General features: G+C 46.2%; 1 protein-coding gene across 1 annotated transcript in view; it reads right to left on the bottom strand.

The window, feature by feature from the left end:
• Positions 1-23370, bottom strand: part of EEPD1 (endonuclease/exonuclease/phosphatase family domain containing 1) — a 54812-nt gene that overhangs the window by 25315 nt on the left and 6127 nt on the right. The window contains exon 2 of the mRNA XM_010212402.2: positions 1064-1115. Within this exon, the coding sequence (XP_010210704.2) occupies positions 1064-1115 (52 nt within the window). The remainder of the gene's footprint in view (positions 1-1063; positions 1116-23370) is intronic.

Here is a 23370-nt window from a genome sequence, read left to right as displayed (position 1 = left end):
TTTTATATTCCCACGCTGCTTCTCAGTTGGCGCTTTGACCCAAAGACAAAGCAGCTTGTGCAGAACATGAAGGGATTCCTATTTCCAGTGTGGGCATTGGGAGTCCAGCCCTACCCTCCAGGACAATAAAATCATGAAATGATAAAAAGATGACACTTGTTTCCTCACACAAGGGGAAATGATCTATAGGGTAACTAACTGCTGTGTTTGAAATACCCTTGGCTGAGAAGAACCATTGAATTTTGGAATTTAAAACAAAGGCATGTAGTTGCTTCAATAGCCCTAATTAGAAGCAGCCTAGCCTCCTGCTGCTTCACCAGGGCCCTGTCTCCAGCCTTTTGTTGCCACTAGCACAGCTCCACAGATGGCATCTCAGGCTGCTGAGACGCTCTCGTCTTGGCTAAGCCAACCCATCTAGGCACTGACCAGACGTGCTCCTTGTGCAGGGCTCCCACATCTACAACGATGCAGGAGGCCCAGGGCTCCACACGGCTCCTTGGCTGCGACCCATGTGCAGCTGAGCAGAGGCTGCATCCCATGGGACATCCCCCAAGCGTCCCATGGACAGTCACTGGCCATCCCTGCTGCAGCTCCTGACCATACGGCCTCCTGGCCGTATTTCCACCGTGCAGACCTGAGGACAGCTCAAGCCAACATAGACTATACACTCAGCTGATGTTGCTAGGACCTGCTTAGATCCCTCCATCCCTAAATTAAGACCCATTTCCTTCAAAGAAACCTTCTGCGGTCCTCCTGAGCTGCATGCTTGAAGGGACACTTTCTTCTTCAGACATTCATCTCTGTTATTTCAAATCACCTACTTCTCCTAACTGCTAGCAATGAACGGACTTGGGGAAAGCTAATCCCGACAGACTGGAGATGGCTTATTCCAAATCCAAGGTAAAATCAGAAAACACCAGGAGTACGCAGTCAGTTTGGAAAACATTGCCTTTGACTTGTACTATAAAGCTAAAAAGAGGTCCCATTTTACACTGTGGGATTTCCCATAAAGTTAGGAACTTGAATAACTTGTTACTTTTGCATTAGATAGATTGTTAAATACCTTTTCCAGCGCTTCTCTATCGACCAGCTCCTGCACAGCCAAAAGCTTGATGCTGTCAGAAAAAAAACACACCAGAAAAAAAGAATGAAATCATTCCATTTTAAGCATTTCAGAAACACAAGCAGCAAAAAAAGAGCCTCGTGTATATTTTCTCAGTTTACAAAACATCTATAGATTCGCAAATACAAAAAGTGCTCAGGACATAAACTAAAGTGAGAGCAAGAGTTACTTTTTTTTTTTGCTTTGATATAGCTGTCCTCAACAGATTTTCTACTTTCTGAGTAACAAGCATGCCCAATTCACCTTGGGGAGAAACTGCTTTATTATACTTCATTATACTTATGCAACTTAGATTAACTCTGAAAGATCTTCTAATCCTCAAACATAGGGAAAGAACCTAAATATTTTCATGCATGAAATAATTTTTAGCCAGCTTTGTTCCTTAACACCAACTGATTTTCATCAGTATTTCGTCACTCTCACAACAGTTACTCCTGACTGTTTACAGCATTATAGATGAGCTACAGTAACTAAGACACAGCTCTCAGAGCAACCCCAGGGGGATGTGACCTGTCTAAAGCAACTCGGGTGAAACCGCCGCTGAGCCACGATGCGCACTGAGAACCTAGCACTATACCCGTGCTGTCATGGTCAGTTTATTGAGAAATTGGAAGTTGTCTACTGTGTTGAAACTTCTTCATTGACAATCAATACAATCGATTGACAAACTTCTTCAATAAATTTGTACATCAACATATACAAGTACCTGAGGGGAGAACGTAAAGAGGATGGGGCCAAACTCTTCTCGGTGGTGGCCAGGGACAGGACAAGGGGTAATGGGTACAGATTGAACACAGGAAGTTCCACCTCCATATGAGGGATAACTTCTTTCCTACGAGGGTGACAGAGCACTGGAACAGGCTGCCCAGAGAGGTTGTGGAGTCTCCTCTGCAGATCTTCCAAACCCGCCTGGATGCCACCCTGTGCCACGTGCTCTAGGTGTCCCTGCTGGAGCAGGGGGGTTGGACTAGATGATCTCTAGAGGTCCCTTCCAACCTCAACCATTCTGTGATTCTGTGATTCTTCTATTTATTGGTATATACATAGTGCAAAGCCCAATGCTCTTCCCACTACAGCATTTCAAGGAAAAGCCTTGCTCTGTCCCCACCAAATTGCACCTCTAGGACAGGTAGGAACCTGAACAGAGATGCAAGTCTAACAATTTCCAGACCTTTCCCAGTTAAAAACATGGGCATAAGAGCATGTGGGGGGGGATCAATATCAGTCCCCCCTCTTTTCTTGTGTGATTGCAGGTTTTAAAGTCTATTCTATAACAAATCAGTAAGTCCTCACGGCTGCCTTAGCCAGAGAGCTGTGGATTGGAGCAGCTAGGACGGGGTGGTGCAGCAGAAACTCAGCTCACCTCAACTTTAGCTCTCTCCAGTTTTGGTGCCTGTCAAAGCTCTAGTTGAGGCTTGCTGTATGGGCAAGGCAAAGGGAGAGGGGCACCTCAGTGCCACAGGGTGGTTCAACATTGCTCTTTGCTCATGGAGTAGGCTGGTAGTGCAGCCTTCCTTACCCAGTCTTAAAACCAGTCATTTAATATATTATTTCTGGACTCCTAAAGATAACCCCCTTTGCCCAGGGATACACAAACAGTAGAGGATTGCAGTAGAGGATCAAATGATGCATATAAATGCTGTTAAAATGACTCTGACGATCACAGATAGACATAGCCAAGGCCAGTATAAGACACTCGTGTTCAATACTGTATGAGCAGCTGATGCGGAGGTCTGCCGAAGGATATAGTTTGCCATGCTCTACAAGAAGTTTTACTTGCCTTCCAAAAGCAGAGCCATGTTGTATAATTCCTGAATGCCCACTGATATCTTATGCATTAATTATGCATGTCCATCCTGTAACAGAAGCTGGCAAAATGTAGCTTTACTCATGTCCTTCCACTACAATTACAACGCTCTCCATTAAGACTATTCACAACCTAACCTCTAAACACTAATGTGCTTTCACTCTAATGTACTCCTGATTTTCAGATGTTTTCAAAGCATCATAAAAAGACTATATCCAATGAATTATAAAGTAGTCGCAGACCATACACTTCCAGTCCATAGGGCCCACTGTTACTCAGATGGAGAGGGCAGGGAACTACTGCTGCTGCTTTCCTTTCGAAGCCAACAGCTGCCTGAGACTTTTAGAGCACTTTACCATCAAAAGGTGAAGTGTATCAGTCAAGGCTGCTGCTTCTTCTACCCATTGGCTGATTTATTTCTAGAACATGAGTTGGGGATTATCTGACCCTCAGTAGCCTGCAGAAGAAAGACAGTGTAGATTGCCACAACACAAATCCTGCCATCACTAGAGCTCATTATATTGTACAAACCCACTTTCTTTCCCTACTACACTATGAACCCCACAGGAATTCCTCCAACTGCCATGCTTTTATTTCAAACTGAGCATACTGAGTCAGATCAGAAATAATTTTATTTTTACCTCATTTTACTTCCATGGATGCTGAACTCTTGTTCAGAGGTGAACCACCTCCATGAAATGTTTATGTTCTGCATGTGCAGGGCCAGAAGCAAGTCTGAATTCAACCATGCTATATAATTTGCAAGAAGATTTTTTTTCCCCTATCCTATTCTAAACTTACAGAAATGAGTGCTTTCTCAATATCCTCATTGTTTTCCACCCAAGTGGTACCTGGTATTCTTTCTGTGTCAAAAGGAATTGGCAAATGCAACTGTTAGTCTTCATATATCCAGCCAGAAGATGTTTCATTCCTTGAAGCACTATCAATAATGCTGTCTCTGCTCATTAGATTAAAATACACTATTCAGAATATTGCTCTTTATAGCCAGACATTTATGGGTTTTTTGTTGTTGTTGTTGTTTGTTTGTTTGTTTTGGGGTTTTTTAGGTATTCCAAGCAAACTTTGTATGTGCTACTTTATGCAATGTTAGCTTAGAAATGCAGCTTATTCCATGGCTGCTCCTTTGAGCATTTAACATTCTAAAAATGAGGCTGTTTATTTAGGCACTACAGCAGCAGGACTAGAAGCACTGAGAGCACGGGTACCTCTCCACAGTTTATTTGTGGCTTATATGTTACCCAAGGACTTCAGAATACAGAGGACTAGAGCTACGTAGTAGCTGAGAGGGAGGGAAAAAACAACCCCCTGATAAAGCAGAAACTCCAAGACAGTTATCAAAAGCCTACGCTGAAGCCTAAACTCCTGGTATCTCTACAATACTATGTTTATGTTCCCTGTTGTCATTTATTTTTCCTCCCCTGGAGCGTGTGAACACTAGCTCATGAATGGAGTTATAGAAAACCATTTAACTTAAGAATCCTTCTGGTATGGCAGGACCTGCTCTACTCCAGCAGCATTAAAGCATACCGTTAATAAATCTGTACTGCACGCAACTAGGCCTGCATGATGAAAAATGAACTGGTTATACCCAAAACTATGTGAAAAATACTGACTCACTACTTCCTTGGTACATTTGGGCAAAGCTACTGAAATTAAAACCCTTCCACACCAAGCGCGCTCAAGATACTTCACCGCTCTTTCCCCGCTACTTTAAAGTATGCGGTGACGACGACGATGAACCTCCTACGGCAGTGAAAATATGCAGACACGAAGAGCTGTCAAGGAAACCCATGACTGCGGTGATGCATGGAGCTCTCCCTCCAAGGGAATTCCTTTGAGTTTGCAGATTAGTCACAGCGCTGAGCTGGAGCCGCAGACTCTGGGTAGCTTCCTAGAATCTTCTGCCTCAGAGCTGGCAGGACTGGCTCCCTTGCTCTGATCCCATACACCCCACTGCAGGGAAATTTAAAGGCTTCTTGGCTTCCTTTTGCAAGGCAACTTGCTGCCAGGGAGGACTGACTTTTTCCAGAAACTTCAGGCTTTCTGTATGAGTCAGTGCAGCAGCCACCTGAAGTCAACGACGTGCAGAGCTGCCGTTTGACTTGATTGCTCTCAGCTTTCTGGCTCCTTCCTCAGTGTACAGCTGTACCAAATCCATCCAGAATCATGGGCATTATTATAAATGGTCCATGCAAAAGGCACTCGACCACAAACAAACAGTTCTTTTAAGTATTATTAAAGCATTCCTTCCTCCTTCCCTTGAGGCCCATAAATTTTTCCCTTCTGCTCATGAGATAAAATTCCATAACCATGTTACGGCCCATGGTAAAATTTTAAGGCTGACGTACATATCCAAGAGCAGATTATAGGTATTTATAGTGGAAGCGTCGGATGACAGACTTATTTGGGGGTTAATTAACATTAAAAAAACAGGACGAAGACCCTTGGGTCTTTGTCAAATCCATATGCTCAAATGCATTTGCTCGAAGCCATATGCTAAAGCTGCTTTCACAGACCTGCACAGACTGACATCACACACTCATCAGTTCCGCTCGGAGACATGCACGAAATTTTGCAAAGTTTTGTTTTGGGTCGGGAAGGCGAGGGGAAGAAAGCAAAACACAAAGATACCAGCTGCCCTGCTGGGTGGCACAGCTCCCTTTCAGACCATAGTCCACAGCCCGGTTTTCTCTCCGGGGTTTGCCAGGAGTCACAGTGAGCGGCATTAGGGATACTCGTTGTCTAAGGGATGCAGCAGCAGTCGTTGCGGCTGCGTGTCTGTAAACCAAGGGCAGGTTCCCCACTGCAGCCAGCTGTGGGCAGCACGGTGTTAAGAACGGTCATTAACCATTTTTTAATTGCAACGCTGAGAGCAGCCTAGGCACCAGGCACACGCTGCTTCAGTAAATAAGTGGAGGGTGGGAAAAGATAACAGCTGAGAAATGACATACACAGAAAGGCTCGCATCCTGCTGCTTAAGACACTTCTGGGGGGAAAAAAAAAAAAAAAAGCTGCTGCTGACATATTTGCAGTTTTGTATTTTATATTTATAAAGTTTTCCTTTCCTCAGCTCAGTCAGAAACAGCAGAAACAAAAAACAGAGGGCAGAAAGAAAGAAGCACGCCTGTCATGACTTTCTTCCTCGCAAACCTGCCTGCGTCTACCCACATGAAGTCTGACAAGGAAATAAAGCCCGTTTCGCCTTTTCCACTAAAAGCATCTGCGTCTTCTCAATCACTCCTTAAATGGAGGGAAAAAATGCGGCTGCTGCCACATCCAGCGGCTGCTGGAACCCACCCGAGAGCTGATGAAGCAACCCGAGAGGCCTGGACGGGAGACGGCGGCTGCCAGCGAACGGCACCACAGCACGGTCTGGAAGATTCCCGGGAAAAACATATCTAAAATAAGTAGAAATTAGGATGAAACACGGCAATGATGTTTGCTTAAAGGTGGGGGGGGAGGGGGGTAGTATATTGCAGTTTATTTAAAACTCTTTGCAGTTTCTTGGTTTGGATGGAAGCAGCTGTTCTTCAGGGCCTGGTCATCACCGCTGCGCCCGCATGGAGGTTTAAAAACACAAAACACATCAAGGCTCTGCAGCTGGGAACTGAACCAGGAATAAATGGAAATGCAGCGAAGTTGAAATCCATCAAGCAAATTGCTGGTGTAACACAGGCCAGACAAATATAGTTCCCTCGATGTTTGCATTCATGGATCATATTATATTATGTGAGTGACTGGAGTATTTGTTATGGAGAGTAAGGAAACTGTAATGGATCTAAGGGGGGGGGAAAAACATAAATTATGGATGGCTAGTATGTTAAGGGAGGAAACAGCAACATTACCCAGGCTAATAGACAGGAGGCAAATGAAATAGTTTCCTCCTTTCTTTTTGTTTCAGCGGTTCGTGGGCCCAGGGCTGCTCTCTCAACCCTCTCCCCCTTCCAACGCAGGCACAGCACGCAGCTCCCTCCTTGCAATGCTCTCTGACACCTGTGCCTAAGCCGAGAGGACCTGCATTTCGCAAGACCTAGAAAATTGGCGTCTGATTTATGCTTAACCTACGCTGTGGTTTGCACATGTCTGATCACTACCAGAGCAGAACCACAGTTTGTAAACCCTAGGACCAAACAGTGAGGTTGCGAGTCCAGGAAACTCCTTCCAAGCACTCTGCAAGGGAGTCAAGCATGCTCACAAAATCACCTAAAACACAACGGGCACCAACATCAAATGGATGAGACGTAGAGGTCTTCTTCTACCTCACCTCCCGAGTGGGCACTATTCATGCTCCTCTGCCCATGGACACTTAACGTCAGTGCATCTTACAGGGAGAGGAAGAAGGAGCTCCAGATGCATTGGTGCCAAGGCAGGATGGCCAGTTCACGATCCAAGCTACTGAAGAAAAGCTTGTGTGCCCAGGAGCCCACCTCTATATCCAGCGATAACGAAGGGGGTCAGAAAACATAGTACGACTCCCAGAAGGGGAATGATGTACAATAAAGACAGGATCTAAAGGCAAGTGCAGGGCTAGGGTTCAGGGTGCAATTAAGAGGCGAGCTGCTCAAAGCCCCTGGGTGCAGCATGGTTTGAAGAGCACTAATTTCTGTGAGAAAGGCGTTTTCTGAGTTGTGAGGCACCAGTGCTCAGAGGGCGCTTGGGCAACTTCTGGGCTCTTCTATCAGAGAGGAACGAGGGCAGCAAAGAAATGGCATATTCACCCCCTTCTCCGCATGCAGGATCACGTCTCAGAAATAATTATTTCCTTCTTCAGAGAATAGAGAAGGAGCCTGGACACCCTTCACGCATTTCCCCTTGCATAAGGCCCCCCTTTCTCAAGCTTGCCCTCAGCTTGCCCGCGCAGGAAGCCGCGGCAGGGCCGTCACGCCGGGCACGCGCAGCACGTGCGCGCGGGCGCGCGTGTGTTAAAGCCCTGCTGCTGCTGTCACCGCGCCGGCCCCGACTTGCTGTGCCACCTCCACGCGGCGTGCGGAGCGCCGCCGACACGAGCCCAGCGCCAGCTCTAGAACTGCTTTGCTGCGCGCTGGGCCATCCAACGGGGCCTTTCTTTTTTCAGCCTCCTATTCTCTTCCTCCTCTTCCTCTCTCTGCAAGCCGGTGCGATGCCAAGACAACGGCAACTGTTACATGAGTAAGTGCCGTGGCTGGATGCCAAGGAGCTCCGCGGGCCGCTGGCAGCGAGGGCCGAGAGGCCTCGCGCTTGTCTCAACAGGGCCAGAAACACTCCCGACGTGTGGGGGGGTCGCACAAATGGCTCAGGAGCATCAATCTGTCCTAACTCCTTATTGGCTGACTTTAAAAATATTTTTAATAGATTTTATGATGGACTATTTGGCCTAAAATAACCCCCAAATTCCTACATGCATTAGATCAAAGCACTGGAAGCTTAAGATCTCTAACAATACAATGATTATAGGGTAGAAGCCAAATGAATAAAGAGCAAGCAGTCAAACACGTATATTAAGTTCTATTGCATTCAGCAGTCTTGTCTACCTGCATCTCCTAACTGGGATCAGACACGGATCCTGACACTACAGGTTAACTTCCACTCGAAACTCTGCGATGGGCAACCCAGGGAGCGAGTTTATCTCTCATCGCTTCCACCTACAGCTTCACTGTGCCAAAGAGTTCACTACACAGCAATGAGGCCAGCATGAAAGGATACTACTGCAAGAGGAGGATGATGATGACAGTTATGTTTACTTCCAAAAAATACCCCAAATTTATTTCAATTCTTTTTTTTTTCCAACTCACTTCTCAGAGGAACCACCTTGTCAGGGGAAAAGCTTTTAGTTTGGTTTGCACTGTGAGAGAAGACATCTCCTTACATCATACAACACTTACTATATTTAGCAAGGAGTGCTAGTAGTGTCTCCCTTCAAACTGATTCACCATAGATAGGTCCAGTGGTTTTGCAACTAGTGAAAACACTCTGTATGAGGCCCACGGGGTGCAGCTTGCAGAGGGTGTTGTGCTTGTGGCAGCATTAGTTTCTTCTGAGTCATTTAAACTGGACACAGGTGAGTTGTTTAACTGGTGCTGAATTATTACAATCTGCCCAACAAGTGGAGAGAGCAGGATTTAGCAGAAAAGAATCAGAAGCTCATAAAATCAAAGGTGACTTAAGAGCTTCCAAATATAGGCATTATGTTATACTGTAAGCGGTCTCTGGCATTTGGCTCTTTTTCTGGATTTTCTGAATCATTCCCTGCTCGGGTAGTGCTTCATAGCTCCAGAACTGGCACCTTTTCCAATCCAGCCTTACTGCAGCAACGGAAAAACTGACTTTTCCTTAATTAAATCAAATTGGCATGCTTGGGAAAGGACACGACACTATCATTCTGCCACGAAGAACAAAACTATTAATAAAAATCCGGGGGGTTGGGAGGAAAAGTAATTAACAGGGAGTCTATTTGAAGAATTTACTTTTGTGTCTTTGCAAAATAAATTTATACTTGGGAAGCAATAAAAAGCAAATTAAAATAATTTGCTACCCTTGTTTCCAAAGGTATGTGAACCAAATGCTTTAAACACCTATATTAAAACTTCTGCTGCCCCCTTATTCACTCAGAATAAACTCAGAAGTTTAATGCAATATTACTTTGTCATACACACATGTCCTCATCTCAGAGAAACCAGTTTGTCATTTAAAATCTTACAAAAGACTATACTGGAAACCAGTTCATTTTATGACATATGGCCCCAAGCGCAGCGGCATAGTTTGGCTGGTAGTTTGGCTCCTACCTTTAGAGGCTGGCAGGGCTCCACCACAATTGCATGTTTATTGACAAGACTTTATGCCAAAGCAGAATTACTGAAGAGGGGGACGAAGGGCAAACACAGGGCTCAGAGCAGAAGAGCGTGCACAGGAGGTGCTCAGAGAGAGGCTACCAAATTGCAGAGGAGAAGCTTTGCAACAAGGGCAAAGAAGCAGGAGAGAAAGCAGGAGCAGCCCCTTTGCCAAGTGTCCTTTACTGCTTTTTCAGGAGCAGCTTATGCTGTCTTACCCGGAAGCCTTCCTCCACCCCCAAATCTTTTTCCCTTCTCCAAATTGTGTATGTTACACAGGAAGCCATTTTAGCTTCCTGAGTCACTTTAAGGAAAAGAACAGTATGATAAGGGAATAAGAAATCATAAAGGTGCTCATTTAGGAGGTACTCCAAAAATACAGAGGTGTGGATATGCCCAAAGGTCACAAAATGATGAGCTAGCGTTAGCATCCAGCCGGCATTTCATAGAATCATAGAATCATAGAATGCTTAGGGTTGGAAGGGACCTCTAGAGATCAAATTTAAAGCAAAGATCAGATTTAAAGCAAAAAATAAAAAATAATAGAATATATATAAAGACATATAAATATAAATATATATATATTATAATTATGTATACATTATATAAAAACTATATTATATATAAATTTACTATATAGGTATATAATACATTTTATATATATATATAAAGATTGTAGCATTTCTCAGTCTTGGCTAACTTGATTGCTCCTGCTTTCAGTCACCAACCACACAGGATACAGATCTAACCAGAAAGGGTCTCATCCAGAGCTTCTATCAGGTTTGGTTAAGGCAGACGAATACGGATCTAACTCACGTGGCCTTAAAACTGCCTCCCGGAGCGCTGGCTAACAGAGGCCCGAGCGCAGAGTTTGACACGTTTACATACAAACACACATGTCCCCAAGCTGCACACACTTCCCTGATGCTTATCGGCTCCGGACAGTAACAGGTCTACCATATGCATGCACAAGGATAAAGAAAAAGCTGACTGAGGCCTTGTTACCACTGGAAAAAGATTTGCAGGGCAGTTCTATTGAGGCTCCTGACAAAATACCACCAAAATACCACAAATGTTTCTAGTGCAGACCCAGCCTAATAATATAAAGTTTCCACTTCAACAGGGCTTAGCGTATCAGTCAGCACATCTATCTGTTGCACAGCAAACAAGAATGGTGGCAGGATCAACTGCTAAATAAGGCATCACAGGCTGGGTTGCAGCATGCAAGATCTATACCATACGATGAAAAAAAGGATGCTATAGACAAAAGCATTCCTCAAACTGTCACTTGGCTACCCCACTTTGCAGTAACACAGACAGACACAAACTCCTGAAATGGAGGTCAGTTGCACATTGCAAAGCACGAAGTAAAGAAATACAAAACTGCCAAAAACAATAAAAAAAAAGGAAGAAGCAGGACACAGTGAGCAAAGGCACGTGCCAGAAATAAGACACTCTTCCCTTTCGCATACATCCAAGTGTTCCAGTTTGAAAAATGCCACTGCAGACAAATAATATGACCCACAAGTGATTTCCGTGCACAGCGGTTACAGTCTTAGTTCATCAGAAATTCAAACAAGGCTGTAGTCAGAAAATAAATATCAGACTCAGTCATTATTTCCCTGAGCATGCATTGCCTGCTCCTCCTGCTGTCATGTGTGCAAGCGCCTGCAGAAAGCACAGATCAAATATGAAACCCAACCGCCACATAGGAATGAGAAGTCAAAAGTTTTATTTCCAAAACTTAACTACAACAGTATCCTGCCAGCTTCATCTACAACATCCCATGCACTGCATTAGTCAGTGTAGGGAATTTAGCTTATGGGGCACTTGGAGTGCCATTTATAACATTAATCCAAGCAGTAAACTGGATGGTCTTGCTGTCAATCCAGCTGTTTTCACTGTAACAACAACTTTGAAGTGTGATAGGGGTTACATGAAACTTAAGCTTCAGGTTAGCCAAAAGTCACAACCTTGCATAGCCTTTGCTCTCAGCACCAGAATAACATCCAAAGGTTTTGATTTAAACCTTCAGAGGATGCATTGCATATCTGTAACTCTAATCCTGCAGAGAATGCAATCCTTCCTCAGTGCTCAAAGTCGGGAAAACTGGCTGAATCGGCACTCTCTCAGCCAACTGCTATCTTAGAAGCAGCGCCTGCTCTCTACCCTGGCAGAATTTTCTAGCCAAGCTATGCTGAGCAGAAGGGAGGACTGCTCAAAAATCAAGACTGCAACATAAACTTGCAGACTAAAGCAGGGTAGTTTCAGGGTCGTTTCAGGGAGTTCTGCCATTCACTTTTTTTTTTCTACTGCCCAGAAAATTCCTAGAAGCCACATGTGGTGCAGAGCAGAAATCCCCATGATGTGGGTTTGTCACGAGGTCAGCCATGGCTCCGTCTAGCTAAGTCTTGAAAACTTCAGGCTGATCTCACCACGGAGATGGGTCAGCTAATGTACAATTTCATCTGAAAATGTCCCACGTGAGGAGGACAGAGTGAGATGGTAGAAGGGCCAAGCAGCGTCTCTCTTTTCTGCCCCTAATCCCGCATAACTGGATGTTGTCACTGTCACTGGTAGTTCCCAAGCCTTCTGGGCTGTGAACTGCTGACGAGATTAAAAATGTTTTCCATGGAAGCTTGTGTACCTCTGTGAAGCTTTCGACTGAAAATGTTACAGAGGGGATGTCTCATGCACCCTGAAACCATAGCAATGTGAGTCATGTTTCAGGAGCAGGGGATACGTTCCTTTAGCTGATCTTCTGCTTAGCCCTTAACCGGCATGAGATTTTGTGGCACGGACTTAATAACATGCAATGTTAAAAATTCTCTCTTGAAGCAGGCACAGCTGAGGCTCTTTCTCTCATTCTAATATATCCTTTAAAAGTACCACAGTCGACTTATTTCACATTCACTTATCACAGCAGTTGTCTTTGTTCTTATATTTTACCGCTTTCAAAACAGAATGCACCTCACTTAAGGAACCTCATTAAAAAGATTTATTTCTTCCTCCTACAACACTGATCCGAAACAAGATATTGTGGAAATTCTTAAATTGTGGAATATTTATACGTGGAATAGTAAGTTTCAATAGTGGGCCCATGATCAGATTAGGTAGATAGCAATAATGGTGACTCTCTCCCCAGCTTCAAAGGGTGCCATCGACCTGCAGTCTCCGAAGCCTTGAGGCTGACGACCAGGACCGTGTGCCGTTTCTAGAACGGTCTATGCCAAATCAAGGGCACCAGTCATGGCCTCCCCACCTCTATGACAAACACAGCGGACGCGCTCGTCCCAGTAATAAACGGCGTGGGCGCCCGGCGGTGTCAGGCTCCGAGCGATCCGTGCTGATAAGCTATCGCGCCGGGACAGGCGCGCATGGCGCGCCCGGACGCCAGCGGGAGCGGCCGGCAGGACCGCCCGGCAAACCAGCGCAACGCGAGGCCGCCCGCGCCGCTGAGGCGGGAGCGCAGCCCTGCCCGTGGCTCCCGCTCACCTGGAGGGCACACGCTGACGGGGACCCGTCTCCCACGGGGGGCAGGTGGGACAACGCATGGGAAGGAGGGCGAATCGCAGCCCCCTCAGAGGTGTCACCTCACGGGTGGGATGGAGACTCCAAAGCTGCAGTCCTCGAGGTAGCATCAACCCAGAGTGAGCTCAGGGTGCTGAAGCAGAGCATCAAACACCTCGAGGGGGCATCTGCCTCCTAAGCGATGTTGAAAACGTTGCAGAGACCTGAAGTCACTCATCCAATATCACACCCAAGAGGGAGACGAGGGAGAGCCGGAGTGGCTACAAGGCCAGGCCATACAGCCTTGTCTTCTGAGGTCACCCTGCTTTTTAGTGCCTCATTTAAAGATTTTCACAGTGCATGAAAGCACAAGTACTGTATAAGCACTACTTATAGCATAACTAGTGCCTACCTCAGACTTAAGGAAAACCTTAATGCATTATTTACAGCTTTAGCATTTACTTTTTCTTGTTTGAATGCAATTGCTCTGATTTCCATAAACAGTCCCTCCCCCCACTTTTTTGAAGCAGCTATAACTTGGATTAGAGTTTGGTGATACAAATGATGGTTTGTGGAAGTTTACCCAGGTGGTAGGGGAATAAATTAATAAAACTCAGTCACTCTAAAGCTTACAGTGTCCTTATCGGTGCCCAGAAACAGGACATTTAGAAAATTTAAAGCTTCCTTTGGAGACCTAGCTATCGTTGTTATTTGCTTTGCAAAATAATTCTAGTAGAAACAGGGTTATTCTGTTGTATAGGTTTGGGTAACATCCAGCATAAGGGTGAACAGAGCTGGGTTAGAAGCCCGAAGAAGCAACTGGAAATGTCTCCCTCTCAGCAAGACTCCTTCAAGCAGCAGAAATTTTAGGCTGCCTCTTGCTCCAAGTACGTCAAATAAGTCCCCAAGCACTGAAAAACTGCAGTCTACTCTTCAATGGTCATGCACTAGTTATAAATAGATAAATACATAGCTAAAAATCTCAACAAAAACCCAGCACCTGAGGAATCAGGCTGGCTGGAAGGAGGGCAGGGACATTCATTTCATCAGACGGCACCGATCAAGCACAGATGCCTGTGAATGCCTGCAGGGGAGCAAGCACATGCAGTGTCCCGACTCAGCGCACAGGTACATAACCAGTTACTACCAAAAGATTTATAAAAATGCCCATTACAGATATTCAGCAGGTAGGTGTCTATGGGGGAATTTTCATCAACCAGCTTTAGTAGCTGGTTCAGCCTCTAAAGCAAGGAGAAATTGTCCTCTTTGTTTTACCAGGAGTGTAATAAGGGATGAAAAACACAATTGCACCATGTCAGCTCTGCCACCAAAATTTTTCCCTTGGCCAACATAGCTGAACTTAAAAACACAACCAAAAATCCCTCTAATTTTACAAGCTTGGGAGGAGGAGGCAGAAAAAAAAGAAGTCTTTTTATAGCCTTTCAACGCACCATAAAAAAAAAAAGAGAGAGAGATTTTATTAAATAAAAGACTTGTCACCTTCCTCTTTGCACTATTCATGCTGCATATTGCAAATATTTAACGTGCTTTGCCTTTGAGTGTATTTAGCCTGCCATGAACTCTGGGCACAGTGAACTTGCTGAACTGAAGTAACCCTTGGGCAGGCACAGATCCAGCCAGACGTCTTAGGGGTTACTAGGATTCATGTTTAAAGAAGAGAAACACTGTCTTTCTCTAATAAAAATAAAAATTGCCAAAGGCAGATGTCTCAGCACGCTTAAATTCAGAAGGATATTACGTGGTTGAGATTGCATTGCCACAGGATTTAATAAGAGGAAGTTCTCTTATCTCCTTTGGTTAGGCAAAGGGAGGGAAAAAAAAAAAAAAAAAAAAAAGCAAACACACACATGTCTCTTCATCTTTACAGAGAAGAGACAAAAATAGCTCCCACCACACAACCTCTGTGTTAGAGTAAGCAAGTGAGGGAAAAAAAAAAAAAAGAGAGAAAAGAAAAAAAAGAAAAAGTCTGACATTATGCAAATGGTAGCGTAAGAAAGGTTAATGGAGTTTACTGGGCTTCTGAGAGGAGATCACTGTGGCAATTTTCCATAGCCCGTTTGCATTAAACTCATTAATTCCACAAACCAAGCCCTCCCAAAACAAACAAACAAGCAAAAAAATCACCCTGGGCTTTACATTGGGAATACCCAGCTTTACATCCTGGAAAGCCATAAGGGGATGGCTACGCTTCAGCTCTGCAGGAGCCTCGTGATGGGGCTGCTTTTGTGACCGGAAACAAAACCTCCTTAAGGACCAGCCTAAGGTGATGCTCCTTGGAGAATGTGGAATGATAACTCCGAACCTTTGGGTGTTCACCGATCTTTGGGCACCTTAAATGTTATTCCAGTGGCAACGCTGCTGTGGCATAGATGCAATCCTCCCCTCCCCAGAAGCCTCAGGGAAGTGACACATAGCGGCCATGTCAGGGGTCCTGAAAAAGGCAAAAGTGCCAGCAGCCACAAGCACGCAGTACCGTGCTGATGACAAAAAGCTGAGGGCAAGAGGCTGAGGGCCTGACATCTTATTCAGAAGGTTGCTGTGAAGCAGCACCATCCCCAGGGAAAGAGGCAAAAAAATCAAGGAAGAGGAGTCCTGGCGGAGCAGCAGGATGAGATAAGCTCCCAGCCGTGTGCTGGCCTGAGCAGCATGGTCCAGGGCAGCATCCCTCATCCCAGGAAAGCAGCATGTGTGGAAAGGGAGGGCTACCAAGAGGAGAGGCCACGGCTGCCCCCTCATTTAGGGGCAACACGAGGGGGAGATGAGACAGCTCACAACAAAAACCACAGCGGGAAAGCTGTGGCAGCCTGCCCATAAAAGCAGGGTGAAACATCTTGGAAAGGAGGATTTCACACATTCCCTTTCCTCTTGCAAGAGGAGAGCAAGGAACAGGCCAGGCAGAAAGCTTTACTTCAGGAACAAAGCACAAGCCAAGGCCAGGGTGAACGTGGGAAATAAGAAAGGGTATAGGCAGAGAAACCCGGGCTCCACGCGAGCTGTACGTGCCGGGCTTGAGAAAGCTGAGAGCGCTCAGCTTGCCCCAGCCCTGCGAGAAGCCGCTATCCACGTGCGTGCCATGGGTATGCCCTTGAATCCACGTTGTTCTGTTGTCCAGAAACTTAACCTCGCCTTAACTGAAGACAAGCTGCAGTGATTTATCCAGCATAAAACTCCTTTTCCTCCTGCGTTTGTTTGGTCTCCTGAAGCCTGAGTGTTGCAGGAACTGCACCAGCTGATCCGAGCAGCACCTTCGCTCTCCGGTGTTGGGTGGGCTGATCTCACGGCCACTGCCTTATAAATATGGAGTGTCATTTCCCCGTGCTGGAGGATGGAAAGCCTGCAGCATTAAACACTTGTGCAGGCCAGCAAGGAGACAAGTTGAGCAGTGCCACAAGCCAGCCTTGCTAGCTAAGACCCCATGCTGGAAGAGGCAGGAGCCGACCACTCACACCACTGTCACACCATCCGCCTGCGCCCTGCCTTGGCTCACAGCTGATCCAGGGTTACGCTCTTCCCATGAACCGCTGCTTGTGTTTGGGCACAGGCAGCAAGCAGCACAACATGCTAGCCTCTGTCAAAACCATATTCTGGAAGGGGGAAGGGATTAGGGGGAAACAATGTCGGAGTGTCTTTGGGGAGCTGGAAGCAATCCCAGCTTCGGGCTTTACAATGACACGCAGGAAGGAGTGTTGAAAGCTTCCCAGTGGAGCAGCCCCGCTGCGTGCCAGGTTCGGGGACGTCTGCGCCGCGGACTGGCCGCTCCAGCACAGGGCGCCCGGAGGAGCTCCGTGCCCTGCACACGCAGTCCCTGGGAACGCAGGGGAGAGGGGCCTGAGCTTAGCTTTCTTCCTGGCATTTAGAGCCAACTGTGTCGCCCCGATTCTCAACCGTATTTAGGCCAGGGGCTTCCATATGACACTGCCATAGGAATGCAGCGCTGAGAAAAGCCCTGAGAAAAGCTTTTCTCAGAGCCCTGCAGATATTAAAGCTGAGGTGCCATTCCGTTGTAGACAGGGACAAGAGGAGGATATAGCACTTCACGAGCTGCGCTGGGCTCTGCCCCGCAGTGCAGCTTTACACCTGACACAGCTTCCCCCGTTGTGTCAAGAGCTCCGCCGTGGATAGAGGAGCTCGTAGAAAACTACGTGCCTGACGTGAACCAGAATTGCCTGGATGCTGTGAAGATGTTCCCTGCAGCTTCACAGCTGTCCTGTCCCCCACAGCAATGCTGTGTCTGACTCAGCCCAGCTGTACCCCATACCATGCTCCTCCACGGACCGAGCTGGTGATAAACACACACACAACACAAAACAGAGAACGACACGGTGAAGACTGCCATGTAGACACCCCGAGCACACACAGATTGCAAATACTGCATGCTAAGTTCTAGTTACTATTTTATTGGGTTCAGTATTGGATTTTAACTCCCCTACTATCCAAGCTACACTGCTAGCAGAAAGCAATACAAACAGGGCCCTGGTGATTCTTCTCAACTTATGCACCTGCAGCCCTACAAAGTACATGAAGCAGAAATTACAACCCTTTTACAGCACCATTTTCATTCCCATTTCTTGGCTATTCTGAGGATAATGTAATCTCTGCTCCATGGAAAGCACTCCAGATCATTTAAGGTGTGTGATTCGTGCAAGTTTTATTAGCATGGCTGCCTCCTAAAGTTGAGCCATAAGAGTATTCCGTAAAAGCAATCAAACTAATGGTTTAATAGTGAGAGACAATAGCACACTAGGAAAATATCATGCAAATCATCTCTCACACAAGAAGAAATGACGGTTTGGAAAACAAGATGCAAAAATAGGGTGTCAAGGAAAAGGAAACATGCCAAAATGATTGACTGGACACAGCACTCAAGAGGATATAAACAGAGAATAACCAAGCTGTGCAAAAATGTCACGTGAAACAGTATTTTCCAAAATCTATTTTTCCCTCCTGGAGTCAGGTGGCAATAAAAGGAGGAAAGTTTCAGTGACTCTAGTTTTACTCTATCCATTCATGACCTCACTGGAAATCTTCATTGGAGTCAGGGCCAGCAACACATAGGGGCAAGCTACTTTTATTTGAGGCAGTGAAGGAGGGTTGCTGACATCCAACCTGGTCTCTTTGATAGGAGAAGTCAAAGTGCCACCAGTGGTTGGCCCATGCCCCTCTACACTGCCCAGGAAGGCACCGGGTGAGCCACTTCCCTCCCATCCTCACTCCTTATCTAGGCAGGGTAGCCAGAGCCTCAGCTGGCATCAACAGGCATAGCCCAAGCCAGAGGCAGACAAAAGTTTATACTATCTGGGAAAAATCTGCCAGTCTTAGCAGTAGCCCCAGAGAAAAGCACAGCAAATACTCAGTGAAGAGTCAAGAAAAAAAAAAAAAAAAAAAAAAAAAAAAAAAAAAAACCCTGGGTTTAGTCTTCCTTGGAATCAAGGGGAGTTTAACTGCCAATTTAGTGGGAGCAAGTTCTGGAACTGATGCAGCCTCATGGAGGCCGTGTCTTGCCATGCATTTTAACAGGTCAGAAAAGATTTAAAGCAGCAGAATCACTCCAGCCAAACCCAGTGAAAAAGCCCTCTCCTCCACAAGCTCCAAGACTAAAGAAATTCATCTAGACTCAGTGTGTGCACAGAAAGAAGGGGATAAGGGCAGGGACAAAGGGAAAGAAAGTTTCACACGAAACAGGAGGAGGAATACACACTAAAGAAGTGAAAAGAGATGTCTTGGCACAGAAGTGATTCCCATGCTTTACACTGGCCTCTTCACAGACCCCAAGCTACTTCCTAACTCATCTCGCTGCAATTCCATGACTCCCTGCTAGCAACGGGCTCAAGTTTCAGTATTTCAAAGTTTTCAAATCACTCAAAGCAACATTTGTTTCACAATTACAGCGTAGAACAAGAGGGTCCAGCACTTCAGGAAGTCAACATTGTATTTTTTGTGAGCTTTAGAGATATTTAAGGAACAAATCAAAAACGTAAGAACATGCATCCTTCAGGTTTTCCTACAGCAGTGGCGCAGAAGGCTCTTCTGTTTGCAAAAACTTGTAACAACCTCTGAACTTAAAGGCGAAGCAGTGGTCTTCAAGCAAGTTTTGCCTGAAACATGAGATATCTCAGAAGGGACCGATTTTCAAAGTGCCTGGCAGAGGCTTCAGCCAAGGAGAAAGAAATGCTGCTGCACATCTTGGAAGAAGACAGTGTTGTGATGATTTGTGGGGAGAAGATCCTGGATGGTCAAAGGAAACTGAAGCCTTTAGCTTGATAGGAAGGTGAGAAATGATACAAGTCAACCTTAATGGCTTGATCTCAAGGTTTGATGCAAACATGCTCACACTAATTGGAAGTGCTAAAGGTGCAGTGAGAACAGGAACTTGGACAGCCTGTTTAAAAGCCAAGGAAAGACAGTGAAAGACTGTGCTTCAGTAGGACTGCAGAGAGATGAGGAAGCGTCTCTCAACCACTTCTGTGTTGGAAGATCAGGCTCTGATGTTCTGGTCCAAGAGAGCCGTGATCTTTGATAGGGCAATTTCCTTTCAACATACAGATAACCGACATCCAGTAATCTACACGTTACAAGGCATCCCCTTACATTTTGTTGTCTTTGGCTGGATTTGGGCACAGATGTGCAACTTAGAGATTTACAATCATTCTTCCGCACAGCTGCTAAATAAATAAATAAATAAGCCACTTTACATTAAGCAAAGTAATGCAAAATGGAACTGGGAGCTTCTTGCAGCAAGAAGGGAAATGAGTCAAACCACAGTAAAGACAACATGGTCTGGGTTCAAAAAAAGAAATAGGAAACACTCACACTTAGAGGTGGGCTGTTGCTCCTGCATTAAAGCCATTGCATTTTCCAGAGTTTTTACTGCCAAGAACTCTGTGAGAAAACTGCCCATACATCTATTAAATCCATGAACTGCTTACTGAGGACTGTTCAAACCCTGAACTTCTGTTTTGACCTCTAAGCCACAATTTCCTTTTCTGTGGTGCTGCTTTGCACAGAATAAGCCAGAAATAATTAAAACAACAAATAAACAAGAGGTGTCTTGATCATGAGATCCCTCTAAATCACGCTGGCAATACAGCCAAGCTGTCTGTCAGCAGCACGAACCCAGGTTCCACGTTACAGTTCCACTCTAGCTCCCAAATATCCACCTGGATTCCTGTCTCAGGTCTTTCACACAGCTCTGCCCTTCGGCTCTTGTGCTAAACCTCGCTCGGCCCGTGCTCCCACAGAAAACAAAGGTGTCATGCCATGCTGCTCGTTGCTCCATAGCATGTTTTCCTTCAGGGAGGCCGGTGCAGAGGACAGTTGGCAATGCTTGCTGCTCCGCTTGGATTGGTTATGAAATGGATAAGTAAACACAGCTAGAGATAAGGGAGGAGCTGCAGAAAGCAATAGCAGGAAGACGGACAAGTAGATAGCCAAAAGCTGCACTACCATTACTGCCAAAAGCAGAGGTAAACTAGGGCTGGTCAGTGTAAAGGTTGCAAATAATAGCCAGGTACCACCACAGCATTTCCCTCTCCTTCCATAGCACTTGTTTTTCATGCTCAGCAGCAGCTCTAACTCTCCGCCCGCGGTGGGGATCTCGACAGATGGGCACGGGGCATTTCCCCCTGCTCTGCTGTGGTGCTTGGTGCTGGCCTCTGCCTCAGCCACCAGCCACGCTCACCGCGACAGGAAAACAGCTCGAGGCTTCGCCAGGGTGCACGAGGACCCCAGCAGGGTCCCCCATGGAGGTGCCACCTCTGCTCAGGACAGTGTCACCACTGGGAAATTGCTGCCTTGGTTAAGTGCAAACCGAAGGACCACGTCTTCCCCAGAGAGGACTCTCCTCCTCGTGTTTTTCCAAATTCCTGCCTGCTTAAAAGGAGAAAAGGGAAATGAGGCAGTCATTTTATACACTACAGCCTGCAGGTTTGCTAGCAGTCCTGTAAGCAGAAAAGCACCAGCCCCGAGTACTTTATGATCAATCCTGCAATACCAGGTTAGAATCATTTCTGGCATAACATCCAGAAATTCAACATCACCGTGACCAAGATAAACATCATTGTAGCTGGTTTAAAAAAATGCGTACATAAAAAGCAAAATAAACAAACAAACAAACCCAAAAACCAGAAGTTCTAAGTAAACCTCTAACGGCAGGCTGCTTCCAGCTCAGCAGAAAACTCACTGTGGCTTCTGTGATCCAAAGAACTAGAGGTAATGGCCACAAACTGAAACACCAAAAGTTCCACAGGAACTTAAGGAAAAATTTCTTAACAGTGAGGGTGACAGAGCACTGGAACAGGCTGCCCAGAGAGGTTGTGGAGTCTCCTTCTCTGGAGATCTTCAAAACCCGCTTGGACGCAGTCCTGTGCCACGTGCTCTAGGTGACCCTGCGTGTGCAGGGTCGTTGGATGATCTCTAGAGGTCCCTTCCAATCTTAACGATTCTATGAAAGCTCAGCCAGGTCACTGACCAGCAGTGCCACCAAGTGCAGAGAGCACACGTGCATTCCACAGCCACGGGCATTTGGCGCAGAGGAAAACAAGGAAGAGGAGGAAAAACTGAACTGCATGTATACGAGAGCCAAAGCATGTCTCCAGAAATAAAACTTTACATCCATTTATACTGTACCCAGGAAGGGTTGGCACTTCTGCTCTTGTTCAGCAAAGGAGGAACGTGTTATTTTTGTGTGACTAATAAGGCAGCGTAAGCACAAGAGATTCAGGGCAGGGAACCTGCCACAGCACCTCAAAGCAAAACCCTTGTTGATCGATTAGCTATTTGCTGACACACTGCAAACCAGTTTGGCTGCGAACAGTTTGGACAGCTGTCCTGGCTAAACTTGTACAGCAGCTAGGGAATTTATCAGAAGTAAATATTAAAAAGGAGGAAAAGAAATATATATACACATATATATATATGTTTAAAAGGCAAGCACAAGGAGAAGGAAATTCTCCGAATCATCTCGTCACCTCCATCCATCCTCACAAACCTAAGACAAAAAAATGCTCCCAGAAACAGCTTTATCTTGTGGGTCTTCCCTCTGTAAGGGCAGAAGGGCATTCCCACACTTTCTCCCCTTACAGCAGGCTCACAGCCTCAGGCAGAGATGGAAGAGAGCCTGGGTGGCAGTTTGGCTCCCCTGCAACCAAGGCACGTCCATGGTGCACAAGGCAGTGCCGGGACAGCATCCCTGTAGGCTCCCTCTGCACGAGGCGGCTGGGACACTGGAAGCAGCCCAGCTGCCTCAGCACTGCGCTCCCGGGCTAATTAGCCATGTTTGGAAAGAAGGTTAATGAGCTCGGCTGGAGCACTGAAATAATCTTTTATTCAGAACAGTTCTGCATATCAGACCAACTGTCACTAAAAGGTATCTCTAAAAGGCCCAGCATTACCCTGTACAGACAGCTGCTTCTAAAAGACAGCAAGCCCTAGAATAGTGTCTGTTACGAAATACTGCATGGCGGGCTGGAAATCACACAAATTTCTAGATTTAAAAAAAAAAAAAAATCAATATATAGGTCACGGGAGACTGGCTACTGGAATTATTCCAGTGCAGATGGAGCATGTCTAGTAACCGTAATCTTCCCGGCCATTGTTAGCATACGTGACAATATATTCCCTAACGTATTTTTCCATGTGAATTAACCCTTTCTCTATTCAGCCTGACGCCCGCAACGGCTGCACACGCACAGGCTGCAATTCGGGTCATCTCCCGGGTCCCACTTTAGTCGCCGGCCCAAGCAGGAGGAGAGCCCCGGCTCCTGCCCCCAGCAGCCTCCCAGATGCGAGCGCGGAAACGAGGTCAGCGGCGCCGATCTGCCCGGCCGCCCACCGAGCCCGTGAAGTGCTGCTCACGTTTGAGGAGGGCACACGACTCCGGCACGGAGCACGGCGTGTGGCCAGGGTGAAGGGAAACGGAGCAGAAAACATCTTTTTCCACCACAGCTACATATTCCCTTTGCCACTCAGGGGCTGTTGACACATGGCCCAAACCGCCCTCGGCGCCGTGTTTGGTATTTCGGATCCCACTGCACGTCACCTAAGCCCGAGATGAGGGAAAGGAAGGATCTAAGCAGAGGGGAAGC

Source organism: Tinamus guttatus, unplaced genomic scaffold (assembly GCF_059628265.1).
Source record: "Tinamus guttatus ecotype Peru unplaced genomic scaffold, ASM5962826v1 Tinamus_guttatus_pri_ptg000115l, whole genome shotgun sequence".
In the NCBI taxonomy this organism is placed as follows: Eukaryota; Metazoa; Chordata; class Aves; order Tinamiformes; family Tinamidae; genus Tinamus; species Tinamus guttatus.
The sequence above is the reverse complement of the archived record's forward strand: the minus strand, read 5'-3'. Positions and strand labels throughout refer to the sequence as shown.